A 17,288-nucleotide genomic window follows, 5' to 3' on the forward strand; every position below is an offset into this window, starting at 1 on the left:
AGAAAATAAAGAAGAATTCCACATGTGAGAATGGCTTAAAAAAAAATGAAGGGAGATCCAAATATGGTGTTCCAATTAATTCTACAAATTTATCTTTCCATCACATCATGAATCGAATCCCAATATTCTTTTACCATTGTAGTTTTGGTTTTTGAACACCAACGAAGTGAAATGCTGTCTGTTTTTCATAGTTGTATTCCAGTGATTTTGTAGCCAACCCGTGGAAAGAGCATACATTTGGGGATCAGAGTTCCGAGTTCTAGCTTTGCCCTTTAACCTCCATGTGGCCGTGAGTATGGCCTTATATTGCTTGGAGTCTTGGGATCCTCTATTAGATGTGATGAAACTTTCACCATGACTTTGTAAAGGGTATGGGCATTCCATGGGTTAATTTAGCTCATCTAGTGCTTGTGAGACCAGAAATTACCTTCCCAGGTTTCTTATACACACAGTGGGAACAATATTATCCCCTAATGGGGTTGTTGAGAGAATAAAGTGACACAATTATGTGAGAGTGTTTTGTAAACCCTTAGAGAACTCTACAGCTTTCAGGTGTTATAATCACTTGAGGTTTTGCTTCATTTGTTCTTTAGTTCAACAAACATTAATCATGCCTAGTAAATCTAGGAGTCCAGTGCCATTGGCGTCTAGAACTCAAAGATGTTCAAGGTTTTCAAGGTTCCTCTGGCTGGTATATTTTTTCAGGTTTCCGTGAAGCCCCTGCTTGGGCTTTTTGTTACCTGTGGAAGGTGGGAGAAGGAACATTGTGTTGAAAAACATTCCTTAATTCTTGGGAGACATAGCTGAGCCTTTCCTGGAAGGGCGTGGGGAAAAGGCACCAATAATTGACAGCAGAAAGTACGAATGGGGGTCTAAGGAAGATGGGTATGGTTGGAATTAACTGCTGCCTGGACCCCCCGTGAGCTCCAGTAATCACACCTTCCCTTCCCCGTGCTGCATTCCTGCTAACGCCTCTGCCTGCGGAGACCTGCCCTCCATTCCATCCAGAATGTTCCATCAGGCCTTTCCTCAACTACCAACCCGATGTACTCCCTTTCTCATTTGCATTCCTCCCACAGCACTTGGTTAATAAGAAACTTAGAACCCTTGTCATATTCTGCCTTTACTAAACTATAAAATCCTGGAAGGTAAGAAGTTTTTATTTAATTTAGTACTCCTGGCAGTAAATGCCTTAGATTGACTAGATTCACATCCTGGTGCCCTACTTACTCTGTGGCCGCAAACAAGTTACTGAACCTCTCTGAGTCTCACTTTGTTTATCTGTAAAGTGGAGATAACAAGACCTACACTTAGGATTTCTTTGAGTTAAATAAAATATTGCACGTAAGGCTATTGGCACAGTGCCAGACACATAGTAAGTCCCCACCAAATTTTGGCTACTGGTATTATAAACACCTACAGCTCAAACACCAGTTTCTGGATCGACTAGGAGTTGGGTCCCTGAGAGATACTAAAGGGATCAGTTTAAGGAGGACTGACTTGAGGCTCACAGAGTCATGGGGTTTGTTGGGCCCGAAGACCACCCATGTGTTGCTCCACTCCCTTCCCAGAACCTCTGACCAAAGGGCAACCCAGGACTAACAGGGCTGTTACTACAGCTCTCTTGCCCTTCCTTTCCAGAATGACTGTTGAGTGCACGTGGAAATAGGACGGCATGATGATGAGTGAGCTGGTCACTTATTCCACTGGATGCTTCTATGGTTCTGCCCCTTCACACTTCCTCCTCAACTAATGAATTTAAAAAACTTGAAGGGAGAAGTCAGCCAAAGGAAAGACCAAGGCTCAGCAGTGGGGCAGGGAGAACAGAGGAAGAATGAGGGGAGGCAGGACAGAGATCAGGGAGTGGGAAAACAGGAGGAAGGTTCAGAGGACATAGAGAAAGGTGACAATGGAGGTGACAGGAGGAGGCAGGGAAGGTAGAAGACAGGAAGGTAGAAGTCCCAGGTCCCCAGGGGGTAGAGAGAACAGGAAGAGTTAGCCCAGAACCCGTGGGGTTTACAGTTCTCAGTTTATGCCTCTAGGAAGTTGAGTCACTGCTTAGGAAAGAATCTGGTCAGAAGGTGGCAGTGGTGACTCAGTCACATGTTCTGAGCCAACTGTGGCCGACAATTCCTCCCTTTGTTTATCAAGAATATGTCTTGAGGCAGCTGAGCTCAAAGTTAAACTGTAACAAGAAAAAAGTAATGGTTCTTACTAGGCAGAGTTTTGAAGAAAAGCAACTCTAGGTACAAATGGATATCTTTCTCTAAACTTCACAACTATTTCAATCACAGATGATAGAATTAGGGAATTGTGGATTATTTTTGAAATGATCCTGTTAAACTTGGGGAGGAGACCCATAGGCTGAAGAGCATGAAGCTCTACTGCTATTGTGCCTTGTGCCTTTATTCATTGAAATTTAAATGTGAGAAATAAAATCAAGGTAAATTTTCATAACATTTTTCCACTTTAAACTCAAGATGGGTAATTTTTGGCTCAAGAGCGGCATACACTCTTCACATGTTCTCTTCAGAGCGGGTTTGCTCAGGTCACATTGTGAGAAGTCAGAAAATAAATAACTTCTGCCTTGACAGGCATCTCTGGCTTTTTCATCCAGAGTTGAGGCGGAGTCTTGATAGTGCAAACCCATTTATTCGGTTAGGGGTTGTCACTGAGTTGCCTTTTAGTTCTGTTTTATTACAACTTAGACAAAACTATACCCCCTCCCCCCCACATGCACCTACACCACGCCTATTTTTGAGTTGAAAATTTAAAAGCTTGAGACAATGAAATCAGTGGATTGATTCTAAATTTAACCTCCAAGGTTTGAGAATGGAACAATTCAAATATTTAAAAAACAAAGATAAGAAACGTTTACAGTTTTGGAATGCCAGTTGTACATTTAGACAGAACTAAAAAATTGTTAGGCTAATATGTCAAAATAAATTGCTAGAATTTTAGTCAGTTCTTTTTAGACATGTAAAACCTTCAGAATTTCATAAAAACCCTCATTTAAAAATCAGTTTTGAAATTTCAAATAAACAATTTCCCAATGTAGAAAGCTACCAGAATTCTAAAACTGAATTGTGATGGGTCATTTCCAAAACACAAATGGATGGCCGAATAGAATAATTTATCTCTGTGAAAGACCAGCTTCCCACCTCTGAATGTTTTCTGTTTACCATGTTTTCTATTCTATCCTGCCCTCTTGCTTAGCCCCTGCTTTTCTTCTCTTTCCCTTTTCTTACATGCCACCATCTTTTTATTTTCTCTTGCTTATGTTTTAATCTTGTTTTTCCTTTAATCCTTTTCCCTTTTAAAAATTTCCTTGCCTCTCTTATTTTTTCTATTGTTTTCAGTTTCCTCCATCCTACTTTACTTTTGTCTTTCCCCATCTTCTTTCCCTGCCTCAGCTCTTAACTGATAACCACGGAATTAAAGTATGTGCATATAAGTATTTCCAGTTATCTTATTTATTGGGGAAAGTTTTATATTTCCCATTAGTAATTATCAAAGAAAGAAAATAGAATTTTATGTATTTCTATGAGATATATACATTTTATATAGAAATATATAAAAATTTAAACATTTCTATTAAAAAAATAAAGTGGCTATTAATTTATATGCTATCTCTCCCCTTGCTTATGTTCTGATGGTCAAGGGCGTGCAAACCAGGAACAAGGAAGTGGAGGGTGGCTTTGATTCAGGGCATATGGTAGAGAGGTGGAACAGAACTTCACCTCTCACTTTTTTTCTAAGGCTCTAATGGCTCATTAGTAGTGGAGGGATGATACAATGTAGAAGGCTTTCAATCAATCTTCCCTTTTCAAGTATTCTTTATCCTGGTTTTTCAAAATAGGCTGATCTGCTTCTCCTATCAAGTAGTGAGCCACATGGCCTCTGTTATATTGAAACTGCTGAACTTGATGGGTAAGTTATTAAGGTCAAAATAATTATTTAGATTGGTTTTCAATTTATTTAAGAGTAATAGCTTTAGACAGCCGCATAGCACAGGGAGACCAGTTCGGTGCTTTGTGACCACCTAGAGGGGTGGGATAGGGAGGGTGGGAGGGAGGGAGATGCAAGAGGGAAGAGATATGGGGATATATGTATATGTACAACTGATTCACTTTGTTATAAAGCAGAAACTAACACACCATTGTAAAGCAGTTATACTCCAATAAAGATGTTTAAAAAAAAAAAAGAGTAATAGCTTTAGAAACAGAACCTAACTTAAACCTTAAACCTTATTCTTAGATGTGGTATATGTATACAATGGAATATTACTCAGCCATAAAAAAGAACAAAATAATGCCATTTGTAGCAACATGGATGGACCTAGAGATTATCATACTAAGTGAAGTAAGTCAGACAGAGAAAGACAAGTACCATAAGATATCGCTTATACGTGGAATCTAAAAAAAAATGATACAAAGGAACTTATTTCAAAGCATAGACTCACAGACATAGAAAACAAATTTATGGTTACCAAAGGGAAGGGGGGAGGGATAAATTAGGGATTTGAGATTAACAGATACACACTACTATATATAAAATAGATAAACAACAACAAGGACCTACTTTATAACACAGGGAACTATATTCAATATCTTGTAATAACCTATAATGGAAAAGAATCTGAAAAAGAATATATATATGTATATATATATATGTAACTGAAGAACTTTTCTGTACACCTGAAATATTGTAAATCAACTCTATTTCAATCAAAAAAAAATCTAAAAAGGCCCTAATGCTTCATTTTACTTTCTTGGAAGAAATAAGACTCTAAATTGCAAAGTCCATTTGCTAATTACTTTGCAGATCTTGTGAAACCTCTGTTTTTTCTCTTAAATTTATTTCTTTCAGAAACAGCGAGCTAAACATATATACGTAAATAGCTTTACACAGGGACTTTTCACTGAGATTCCCGGGAAGGGTTTTCTGTTTGTTTGTTTGTTTTTAATTTCAAGTGATTGTCTAAGGAAAATGAGAGGAGTGACAATCAAGATCCCTTGAAGAGGGCTTCCCTGGTGGTGCAGTGATTGAGAGTCTGCCTGCCAATGCAGGGGACAGGGGTTCGTGCCCCGGTCCGGGAGGATCCCACATGCCGCGGAGCGGCTGGGAAAAGATCCCTTGAAGAAAGAGGACTGATGTTACTTTAGAAGGCAACTTTTGGAACTGGGTCAAATGAAGATGTAGAGAGATAAGAGAGAAATGGAGTAGGATGCAGTTTTGACATGGATGCTAATTTGGAATTTAGTTATAGACTGTATAGTAATTCTGTTTCAGTGGATTCAGTTTGTCTGTCTGACATCAAAATATTTATTGAATGCTTACATTTTAAAGATACTATATGTGTGCTTTAGATGAATTTCATCATTTAATCCTAACGTAGGTACTATATAAGCCCTGTTGTACAGCTGAGAAAATGAAGGCTTAGAGAGATGAAATAATTTGTCCCAAACTTCTAGAGAGTGAAGCCAGGACTCAAACCTGGCAGCTGACAAAAGAGCCCATGGTTTTAGCCACTGCTTTCAAAATAAATGCTGTATTGAGCTATCCAAATAGAGTTCAGCCTGTATGATCTTACCCTTGGTCTGGGCAGAAGCTAAAATAGTGCTAAGAGGGAAATTTATAGCCATATATGTATACACTTGAAAAGAGAAAAAGCCTGCAGTCAATGATCTAATCTTCCATCTCATGAACCTAGAAAATAGCAAAATAAACTCAAATCAAGCAGAAGGGAGGAGATAAAGAGTGGAAACCAATGAATTTGAAAATAGAAAAACAATAGAGAAAAGTCAATGAAACAGAGAGCTAGTTCTTTGAAAACATCAATAAAATAAACAAACTTTTAAGAAGACAGGGAAAGACAAAAAGAGAGAAGACCCAAGTTAACAATATCATGAATGAACCAGGGGATATTATGACAGATCCTGAAGTCATCAAAAGGATATGGAAATACTACAAACCACTCTATATACATTAATTTAACAAAGTAGATAAAATGGACCACTTCATCGGAAAACAAACTATCAGAACCCATCCAATATGAAATGGACAATTTGAATAGCCCTGTAGCTATTAAGGAAACTGAATTCAAATGTAAAATATAAAACTATAGGGGCTTCCCTGGTGGCGCAGTGGTTGAGAGTCCGCCTGCCGATGCAGGGGACACGGGTTCGTGCCCCGGTCCGGGAAGATCCCACATGCTGCGGAGTGGCTGGGCCTGTGAGCCATGGCCGCTGAGCCTGAGCGTCTGGAGCCTGTGCTCCGCAACGGGAGAGGCCACAACAGTGAGAGGCCCGCGTACCACAAAAAAACAAAACAAAACTATAAAACCTTTAGAGAAAAACATAGTAGAAAATCTTCAAGATTTAGGGCTAGTCAAAGAGTTCTTAGATTTGATCCCAAAAGCGTAATACATGAAAGGAAAATTTGACAAACTGGAATTCATCAAATTAAAATTTTTTTCTGTGCAAAAGACCCTGTTAAGAGGGTGAAAAAATAAGCTACAGACTAGGAGAAAATATTTGCAACCTATCTACCTGGCAAAGGACTTGTATCTTGAAAATATTAAAAATCCTCAAAACCCCACAGTAAAAAAAACTAAACAATCCAGTTAGAAAATTGGCAAATGACATGAAGGGACATTTCACTAAAGATGATAACAGATGGCAAAGATATACAGACAAAAAGATGTTCAACAACATTAGCCATTAGGGATATTAAAATTAGAACCACAATGACATATCACTTCCCACCTATCAGAATAACTAAAAGAAAAAATAGTGAGAACTCTAAGTGCTGGCAAGGATGTTGGGAAACAGGGTCACTCACACATTGCTGATGGGAATGTAAAAGGCTACAATCACTTTGGAAAACAGTTTGGCAGTTTCTTAAAATGCTAAACATGTAACTACCATATCACCCAGCAGTTTCATTCCCAGACATTTATCCCAGAGGAATCACATATGTTTACACAAAAACTTATATACAAATGTTTGGGGCAGCTTTATTTGTAATATCCAAACACTAGAAACAACTTATATGTTCTTCAACAGGTAAGTGGTTGAACAAACTGTGGTATATCCATATCGTGCAATATTACTGAGCAATAAAAAGGAATGAACTATTGATACACGCGACAACCTGGATGAATCTTCACAGAATCATTTTGAGTGGACAAAAGCCAATCCCAAAGGGTCACATACTGTATTATTTCATTTATATAACATCACTATAAAATTAGTGGACAGCAGATTAGGGATTGCTGGGAGTTAAAGATGGGTTTCAGGAGGCAGGGAAGTGAGTGTGTCCATAAAGGGAGACTGAAGGAATCCTTGTGGTGATGGGAATGTTCTGGATCTTGACTGTCAATGTCAGTATCCTGCTCATGATATTGTGATATAGTTTTGCAAGATGGTACCAGAGGGGAAATTGAGTAAAGGGTACAAAGGATCTTTCTGTATTGTTTCTTATGCTGAAAATCATTTTGAAGTTTATCAAGATACTGAGGCAGATTAAGGAAGAGTATGAAGGTAGTAATCAGGAGGTTTGGAGAGGGAATTTTTTTTTGTCAGTAAGGTCTATGTGTGATTATTCTTCCCCTTTAGCTTCCACATCTGAAGGTGGAAGTGAGCTGGTACAGAGAAGCCTGAGGAAGTAACTTAACATGATGATGGTGAACTTTGATGAGTGACGGGATTTATGGTCATGGAACGAGGGCTGTCTGGTCCCGCTGGTGTGACTGACTGTTTCAATTATTTGAAAAGTCGTTTAAATGACCCAACTCATTTCGGTCCTTTAACCTCAACACCACGGTCTCACTCTTTTCCGTCAAGCCCAGCTCAATATCTGCCTCAATTATGAAGTTATTCTTGACTATTTCAATCCCTACACATCTCTGCCTCCTACGAACTGATAGACTTAGATCAATAAGGCTACTTTTAAACAAAGACATTTCAATTATACATTCAACTTAATATTTCATGCAGAAAGGTGTTTCACCAATGGGCATTCCTTGGGCTGGGTCTATATTGTCGTAACATGATTGTGAAGCTCACTCATGGGAAGTTTAGATTAAATGCAGTCTCAGGTACCTGCTCAGTTCTCTAAATTCAATTATTACATGGTTTGGCATGTACTTCTAAAAGGCGATATTTGCTTTTTTACCTACCACTTGTTTCCTGCAAGAGGACAGTAACCTTTAGTGGCTGCATTGAGGTTCATGAGTGACTATGGTATATATTCAATCAATATTTGTTGACTGAATTAGCCCACTACTAAACATCCCATAAAGGTAGAACTCTGACAGATGATCTTAAGTTATGGTAGAAGAGAATTAGGTTGAACTCAGTGAGGAAACTGGCATTGCAAACTCTTTAAACACAAGACTTTAGTGATGGTCATAGAATCTTCACTGCTGGTCATTTCACGAATACCAGAGAGCCATCTGTCCAGTGTATATGTGGTCTTGCCTGGAAGAAGATGACCAGCTCACTGTGATCTACTTAGTTCTTGTCTAGTTGTGTGATTCTAGACTTATGGGATTCTTGGCTTGACTCTCCAAGAAAAAGAAAGCTGTATTCCTTTTTCCATTTGAATTTCAGCTACTGTGAAATTAGCCATGACCATCTCTTACAAGTAAAACTCCTACATAGATAGCAGACTCTGGAGTGATACTGGCCTCCTTTTTTTGGCAACTGTGTTCCCATTCCTAATGTGTTTTGTAACTCATGCATGATGTCTAAGTAGGTTTGAATGAAAGCATATTTATTACATCCTCTGTTTTTTCAAATAGCAAAACAGATTACTCTGTTGTTACACAGATGTGCCGTGGGTGGAATGCCAGCTCTTAGGAGCCTGCAAAGCCCTGTCCATTTTCCAGAGGTAGTGTGGGAGGTGTGAATGACATTCAGAGGGAGTTTCTTGAATCTCTTGTGTTGGATTTTGCATGTGCTGAGATTGCTGAAGTGTCCCTGATGGCTTTGTGTGAGATGCTGTTGGGCTGTTCCATTTAAAAGTTCATGCCGTGTCAATTAATTTCACAGGGAAACGAACCTTAAAGTGCGCCATGCGCTATCAGTTACCTCAGGACTTGGAGCAGATATTAGCAGACTTGCAAAGTTTGATGGTAAGTGTTTAAAACTGACAAAAATCTCAAAAAGCTTTTGTAACAAAGCAATGTAACAAACTAATTATATGAAATTCAATTTATGTTTCTTTTTATTTGGTGGAAGGACATAAAATTCTGCAGGCATCAAAGCCTGTAATCTCTTCTCACACTAAAGAGTAAAAGTGTTTTACTCTTTTACTCTCCAAGGGGAGAATGGCTTTATCAGTTCATCGCTCCTTTCATCCTTGTTTCCTCTTCTCTAGATCTCGTTCTCTCTAGTCCCACAATACTCTTCACTTGCCTGACCTAGATCTCCGTGGAGCCTTATGCAGACATGCTGAGGATGAATACAGGCCACACTCATATTTCTAGCTTTAACCAGCCGTCCATTCTCTGGCTCCATAACAAAGGCCAAACACTAGACTGCAGACTTCATGAAGACAGTAGTCCTGCCTCATATATTTCTGTGTCTTTCAGAGTGCCTGGTATAATGTCTTAAAGATAGCAGGTGTTCTAGAAGAATATTCTGATTTATTAATCAGTTGGTCAGCTGTTGCACTTTATTTTAGACCATGGTTTTGCTATCACCATCTTCACATCATTCAACCCAGTCCCCTGCTCCTCAGCATCGTCTCTCTTGCCTGTTCTACTCCAGCTGTGTTGTTCTTTTCTGTTAAAGCTGTTGCAGAGAAACAGAATCCTTCGAGTCAAAGCAGAGAGCCATTAATGGTAGGATTCTAGGCACCCTGACAGATTGTGGGAGAATCTTTGGGTCCTTCTGGCGCCCCTCAGTGGTTTCTTGCTTTACACACTTATAGGTCTGGCCTTGAATATCAGTATTTCCATATAGATTGGTTTTATTTATTAACAAATGTTTATGAGTTTCAGACTATCTTTCAAAATGTTTTCTTTGGAATCCACTAAAGGACAATGTGGACAAGGGTCTTAGCATGATCCCATGAGTTAGAGCACAGGCAAATTTAATTTTAAAGTTTCTCAGTGGACAGCTTAGAGTTTATACTGTCTGTGCTTTGCATTTGCTTGTAAACTCCCTCTGATTCTGTTAATATTTTAGTCTTTCTTAAATGAGTGGTGTTGTAGAAAACGTTTATAGAAAACAAATTGTTCCTCCAGTGTGAGATTTAAGTCAAGGGAATAACCAGGAAACTGAAATGGCCCAAGAAATACTTTGATTGGATTAAAACAAATTACACATTTTCTACTAAGTATTTTTTTCAATGAAATGTTACTGTTACATGAATCCAAGAAAAGTACATTGTGCTCATGAATCAAAATACTTTCTTAAAATATGTCATAGAATATTTATGGAGTCCTAAAAGGGCAAAAGCTAAATGTAATTTACTCATTTCTTTCCTGGCAGGATTGTACCTTTACACCTCTGTCAGTTTATGAGGAGGTAAAAATTCATGGCTTTTTGCTTACTTTACCATCAAAAAGAAGAAAATGATGTTATGATTACCAGTTCATTTTCTTTCACAGATACTGGTACAGATAGCCTACACTATGATTCAGTTACAAACAGCCCTGAAATCGTAGTGACATAAACAGTTGAAGTTTATTTCTTCCTCATGTCACATCTGATGCAGGTTGGGTGGCCTTCTTCATCTTGTAGCCGTGATGCCTAGACTAATGCCCTTTAAGGTGAGCACATCACAGTAAGGATGAGATGAAAGAGACAAACTGACTTTCAACTGCTCTTCCTCTCACGTTTTGTTGGCCAGCATGGGTCACATGGGCCTGACCTAACTGCAAGGGAGGCTGGGAAATAACGAGTATGGATATTTGTTGAGTACTGTCTCTACCACACGCATCCTCTGACCATAGGTCAGTTCCAGGGTAGTGTATAAAGGGCCAGGCTGGATTAGGTAGACTTTTTTTTTTTTTTGCGGTACGCGGGCCTCTCACTGTTGTGGCCTCTCCCGTTGTGGAGCACAGGCTCCAGACGTGCAGGCTCAGCGGCCATGGCTCACGGGCCCAGCCGCTCCGCAGCATGTGGGATCCTCCCGGACTGGGGCACGAACCCGTGTCCCCTGCATCGGCAGGCAGACTCTCAACCACTGCACCACCAGGGAAGCCCTAGGTAGACTTCTTACTTGGAACTGCAGGAATGGGGCCAAGAATCCTCCTTCTCAGCATGACTCCTTATAGTCTTAGTTCCCCTTTCCCTGCTTGACTTTTTCTTCTCATAGCACTTATCACCATCTGGCATCCTCTACAAACTGCTTATTTTCTGTTTATTATTATTGTCGATCGCTACCTGCTGCCATGTAAGCTGCACAGGGATCTTCGTTTTGCTCACTGATATATGCCAAGTCCCTAGAACAAAGCTCAAAAAATACTTGCTGAATGCATGAATAAATGGTCACAGGTGCCGGAGAATGGGGGAAAGGATCAGCCTCAGGCCCCAGAGAGACTTGATAGAGCAAAGGAGTGGCCTAAGGTAAGGGATTGAGAGTGGAGTGTGAAACGATGGGGTGAGGAGGAGGCTTCCTGATGGGAACTTGTAAGACAAAGCAAGGGTGTTGGGTCCCCTTCTGCTGGAGGGCAGTGGCTAGGAGAGGGGTCATCTGGTGGTTTTACAATGTCTTGTCTTCAGAATCTTTTCTCCAAACACAATTTAACACAGAAATCCCAAATTTAAACCAATACACGTGGTGCTGCTTGGGCTGAAACAGGAAAATACCTAAAATAATTCCTTTATCACAGATGGGATAACAGGCCCTGAGAGGTCAGAGGATTTGCATATATATATAAATAGTCTTTTGTTAATGCTTCATAAACTTTATTTTAAAAGTGTATTAATAATTATTACTTAATAGTTGTGGCCTGAATTTGCTTCACATAGCACAGATAATTCACCAAATCTCCAACATATAATCGTTTTCCCAAATAAAGGCAACACAGACCCCTCTTTTCTCTCATTTATACGTAAACTGTGGTCACTTTTCAGAGAACATGTAATGCCAAATTTTTGAGGCTGGTACGCTTCGGGGCTAAATACCAGATTTCTGCTAAAGTTACACTTTCATTCTTAAATCTTGGGTTGAATTTCAATCTACCTTAAAGTTCAAGGCAATTTGATGTTCCGTGGGTTTAGCCATATTAAAATATGATTTCTTGGGCTTCCCTGGTGGTGCAGTGGTTGAGAGTCTGCCTGCTGATGCAGGGGACACGGGTTTGTGCCCCGGTCCGGGAGGATCCCACATGCTGCGGAGCGGCTGGGCCCGTGAGCCATGGCCGCTGAGCCTGCACGTCTGGAGCCTGTGCTCCACAACGGGAGAGGCCACAACAGTGAGAGGCCCGCGTACGGCAAAAAAAAAAAAAAAAAAAAAATATATATATATATATATATATATATATATATATGATGTTTCCAAGAAAGCATTTGAAAATGAACGGAGGGATTAGGGGGAAATACTGTAAATTAGATCCAATATACAAATTAGATTTCCCCTGTTGGCAGCCAAATTTAAAGACGAAGAGAGTGATGCAAGATGTGGAAAAGTTTTTGAAAGAGTTGGGACAGTTAACAAACCCCACATCCTTCCCACAATTGCTTTTGCTTTCTTATAACCTTCAACTTTTCCTTCATTTCCTTTTCTCCAAGCCCTAGTTTTAAGTTCAGTCTCTCCCTGCCTCTGTGACACACACATTCACACACCATATACTATATACACACATTTCTCTAATGACCCCATTTCACCATTTTTCTTTCCTCTGTTTTTGCATTATTTCTAACTATTCTCTTTGCATCTTCCTCTTTCACTCTTTATTTTAGTTTACTTATCTCCTCTACCCACATTGTCTCTTTTTCTGTTATTTTTTATCTTCTCTGTTTTCATCGCTCTCTCTATTAATTAGTTTATTAAGTTTATTCATTAAGCACCCCTAAGGACAAGATGCAATACAAAGTATGTAGAATTATAACACATCTTCACATGTATTATCAAAGTTCTTTTGATCCTTTTACTCCTCCAGCCTTCTTCTATCCCCTCTTTTATGTCTCCTCTGTTAACCTTTGTCATAATGGGGTATCAGTAGATTTCAAATTTTCTTCTGGTGACTAAAAAAAGATTTCCTTGAATCATGGGAATTAAAACCAGATATTGCATCTTTTAGCTTAAATTAAAAGTATGATATCAGCACTGTGTACACTTGGAAATGCCCTGCCTGGCTATGGCAAGGTCTAATAGATGAGACATGTGTGAGGCATGCCCTTTCTGTCTGTGCTAAGAATATCTTTTAGCTTGTGACTTCTGGGAAGATCTGGGTATGGTCTTATTTTTGCTTCTAGTTACCATGTGGTTTTTCTTCTGAGATTTGTCAAAATACTTTCTTAACACCAAACTACAGTTTTTTGTCCTTGTGTCATAAGGACATATCACATCTTCTAAGTAGCTGAAGACCTGAGTTTCCCAGTCCTAACCCTAGAGAAGTCCCCACTGGGAACTCCAAACTGGGAACAAGACCAAGAGTCAAAACTGAGATGGGTAGGGCTCCAGGATGTCTCTTGTAAGTCTCCCCGCCTCCCCACTTTTGCTCTTAAACCCAAGGACAGTGTCTTGTTGGTGGCCTCTTTAGGCATGGCATGAGCTTTTTTTTTTTTTTTAAAGATTGTCACTTCAGACTACTTTTTTTTTTAAAAAATTTATTTATTTATTTTTGGCTGCATTGGGTCTTTGTTGCTACACGCAGGCTTTTCTCTGGTTGCGGCGAGCAGGGGCTACCTACTCTTGGTTGCGGTGCAAGGGCTTCTTGTTGCGGTGGCTTCTCTTGTTGCGGAGCATGGGCTCTAGGCGCACGGGCTTCAGCAGTTGTGGCTGGAGGGCTCTAGAGCACAGGCTCAGTAGTTGTGGCACACGGGCTTAGTTGCTCCGTGGCATGTGGGATCTTCCCGGACCAGGGATGGAACCCATGTCCCCTGCATTGGCAGGCGGATTCTTAACCACTGCGCCACCAGAGCAGCCCAGGCATGGCATGAGCTTTCATTCATTCTTTTCTTTCTTTTATCCATTCACTCAGTTACCTGTTCATTTATCCACTAAATGTATATTTAACACAATGGCAAGGGGATACAGTGTTTAGTAAGCCTGGGGATACAGTGGTTAATAGGTCAGATGCAGGCCTTGCTTTCATAGCACTTATAGCCCAGGGGAGAAGACAGACTTGAACAAGAGCTCATTCCCAAAGAAGCCTTTAATTAGATAAAAGTCCTAAAGTTCTCAGGCCCTACACATGATGTTGACACATGAAGAAGTACTCACTATGTACCAGGCACCATGCTAAGTAATTGCACGTATTATCTTACTAAATCCTTACAGGCCTGGGAGGAAGAGATTATTATTACTTCCAACTTATGGGCAAGGAATTTGAATCCTAGATAAATTGAATAACTTTCCCAAGGTCCCAGGGTTACTAAGTGGAGGAGTTAGAATATGAACCTAGGACTGCTGGCAAAGCCTAGTCTATGAAAGGGCATGAGAGGCTCTAAACTGCAAACAGAAAGGCAGCATGGGAGAGTCAGGGGAATCAGCATGACTGCTTAGCTCCTGATCAGGGTAAGATACACATTTCAAGAATATTTTAAACCTGAAAATGCAAAATGAATTTCCAGAGATCAAGTCCATCCAGGACTCAGATGACATCATCATGTTTTTAAAAAGTAGCACATGTTCTCAGTGCTCTTGAATGTCAGGATCCCCGAGAAGAGCTCATAGGAGAGCTGGCCAAACATAGAGACCAGCACATGCAAGACAGAGGTGGGTTTTGGTAGGTAAATCCATTTATTTGAAAAGTTCTCATATAAATATTTTTATACATTTCAAACATCAGAAAAAAATGATATGTAGTCTGTTGAATTTTATAAAAAAAGATACATAACTTGACTTAAAATTATAACAAGTATAAAAATAGAGTGGATCTTGATTTTTCATGTTGAAGTCTTACAGGAATTGACAAGATTTACAAATAATAACTGGAAATAGTTTCAATTATACATTTGTAAACTGGTCATTCTTATGCCTTGGGGAAAGCCACGGATGTAAATTGTCCAAATGTGCTTAAGACTCTTTTGCATATTGTTACTGGCTGGACTAAGGTCTGTTTTTTTGCAAATATGACAAGTTTACATATTTTGTATGACTGTTAATACTGAGTTTCGAACCAGGGAAAGGTTGACTTTTTTTTTTTTTGCGGTACGCGGGCCTCTTACTGTTGTGGCCTCTCCCATTGCGGAGCACAGGCTCCGGACGCACAGGCTCAGCGGCCATGGCTCACAGGTCTAGCCACTCCGTGGTATGTGGGATCTTCCCGGACCGGGGCACGAACCCGTGTCCCCTGCATCGGCAGGAGGACTCTCAACCACTGTGCCACCAGGGAAGCCCCCTTGGTTGACTCTTTATTTCAGGAATCTTTGTGTGTTTTTGTGAGCCTTTCTAAAGAAGAGCATGTGTGTAATTAAAACACAGAAAAACAAGCATCTCTTTTTGGTTAAACAAACAAACAAACACACAGAAAGGCTTGGTTAGCATCTTGTGACTTTTTCAACTTGTCAGATATGTTTCCTATTCACCTGCACAGAAGCACAGCCTAACAGCAAAGCTGATGTGACTGTGTAAGGCATAGATGCCTTGTGAAGACAAGGAGGAATAACTCTTCTCTTTACTGCTGGTGTTGATGTGGCCATTATGGTGGTGATGATGGGTGGCTAAGGCTTAATAGTTGAAGAATAATGAGGTTTTAGAAAATGGGAAGGTGACATTCTTCTTTCTAAGAAAAAATAAATATTTATCACAATCATCAGGGCAACAGTAGGGGGCAGTCTTCTAAACGCTAAGAAGCTCTTGGCTGGAGAAACTCTTGAACAGCAGTGATGATGTCTTATTTATTTATTTTTAAATTTACCTATTTATTTATTTATTTTTGGCTGCGTTGGGTCTCCATTGCTGTGCGCCGGCTTTCTCTAGTTGCGGCGAACAGGGGCTACTCTTCATTGCGGTACGTTGTGGTGCATGGACTTCTCATTGCGGTGGCTTCTCTTGTTGTGGAGCATGGGCTCTAGGCATGTGGGCTTCAGTAGTTGTGGCTCGTGGGATCAGTAGTTGTGGCACGCAAGCTCTAGAGCACAGGCTCAGTAGTTGTGGTGCACAGGCTTAGTTGCTCCGCAACATGCGGGATCTCCTCGGACCAGGGATCGAACTCGTGTCCCCTGCATTGACAGGCGAATTCTTAACCATTGCGCCACCAGGGAAGTCCCAGGATGTCTTATTTAATAGGTAATTGTCTTAGGGAAGAGTTGTAGCGCAGATAATCAAGAAGCATTGCTAATAATAATATCCATAAAGAAATAAAGCCAACTGCTCTGGAAAAATCTTGAAGTATTGGGTACTGAATTCCATTTTCATGATAAACTGTAGATTTCCACTTTAAGATAAACACTTTAGTTTGAGAAGGTTATTAGGATGGTAATTAACCAACAATCCAGCTGACTAAATTTAGAATGCCGGCAGGGTTCGGAGTGAAATCTTGTGGATTTTGTTCGGTATGGCCTAGAGTATTTCTGTGTGATTGCAAACTGGATGAATTGCTATCTGCTTACACGTCTGTTATCTTCAGAGAAGCAAACAACTGTGACTAGCTAGTTTCATTATATTTATACTTCATTATTGACATGATTTTTTTCCCAGTTATTTTCTTGCTCATTAAAGACGACTTTGTTCTCTAAACATGTGTTCAGTGAATAATTATGTGAGAAACAATGCTATTTTTCCTAAACTGTTTTCTCATCCATTGTCATCTGACTGTTTACTGCCTCTTAACTCTTTGACACAATTAGCAAAGGGAAGAAAGGTCCTACAGTTTTTCTCTAGTCCTTATTTTGCTTTATGAGAGGAATATAGTTTTGATTGCTTCTGATGTGCTTTAAGTTGCCCACCTTGTTTTCAGTGTTTTCAGATCTATTTGTATCCCTTTAGAGTTAGGACAACCTAAGTTCCCCCATTGTGGCTGGGCGATTAGGTCTTCCAATCCCCTTTATCATACTACCATAGAAATATACCACTTCTTTCATTCATCTTAGATCTACTCTAATACTTATATCATCTCCCAGTCTCTCTCTTAAAACCATCTTTCCATCCATCTCCCCAAC

The 17,288-nt window shown here is 39.9% G+C and overlaps 1 protein-coding gene across 6 annotated transcripts in view; it reads left to right on the plus strand.

The window, feature by feature from the left end:
• The window catches only part of ATP8B4 (ATPase phospholipid transporting 8B4 (putative)), a 257,988-nt gene that overhangs the window by 126,221 nt on the left and 114,479 nt on the right, over positions 1–17,288 (plus strand). For all 6 annotated transcript variants that reach the window (XM_022587137.3, XM_022587135.3, XM_022587131.3 and 3 more), the window contains 2 exons: positions 3,860–3,930; positions 9,057–9,139. In XM_022587137.3, the coding sequence (XP_022442845.2) occupies positions 3,860–3,930; positions 9,057–9,139 (154 nt within the window). The remainder of the gene's footprint in view (positions 1–3,859; positions 3,931–9,056; positions 9,140–17,288) is intronic.

Source organism: Delphinapterus leucas, chromosome 2, assembly GCF_059928025.1.
Source record: "Delphinapterus leucas isolate spDelLeu-1000000601 "Yukka" chromosome 2, BTC_Dleu_Yukka2, whole genome shotgun sequence".
Classification (NCBI taxonomy): Eukaryota; Metazoa; Chordata; class Mammalia; order Artiodactyla; family Monodontidae; genus Delphinapterus; species Delphinapterus leucas.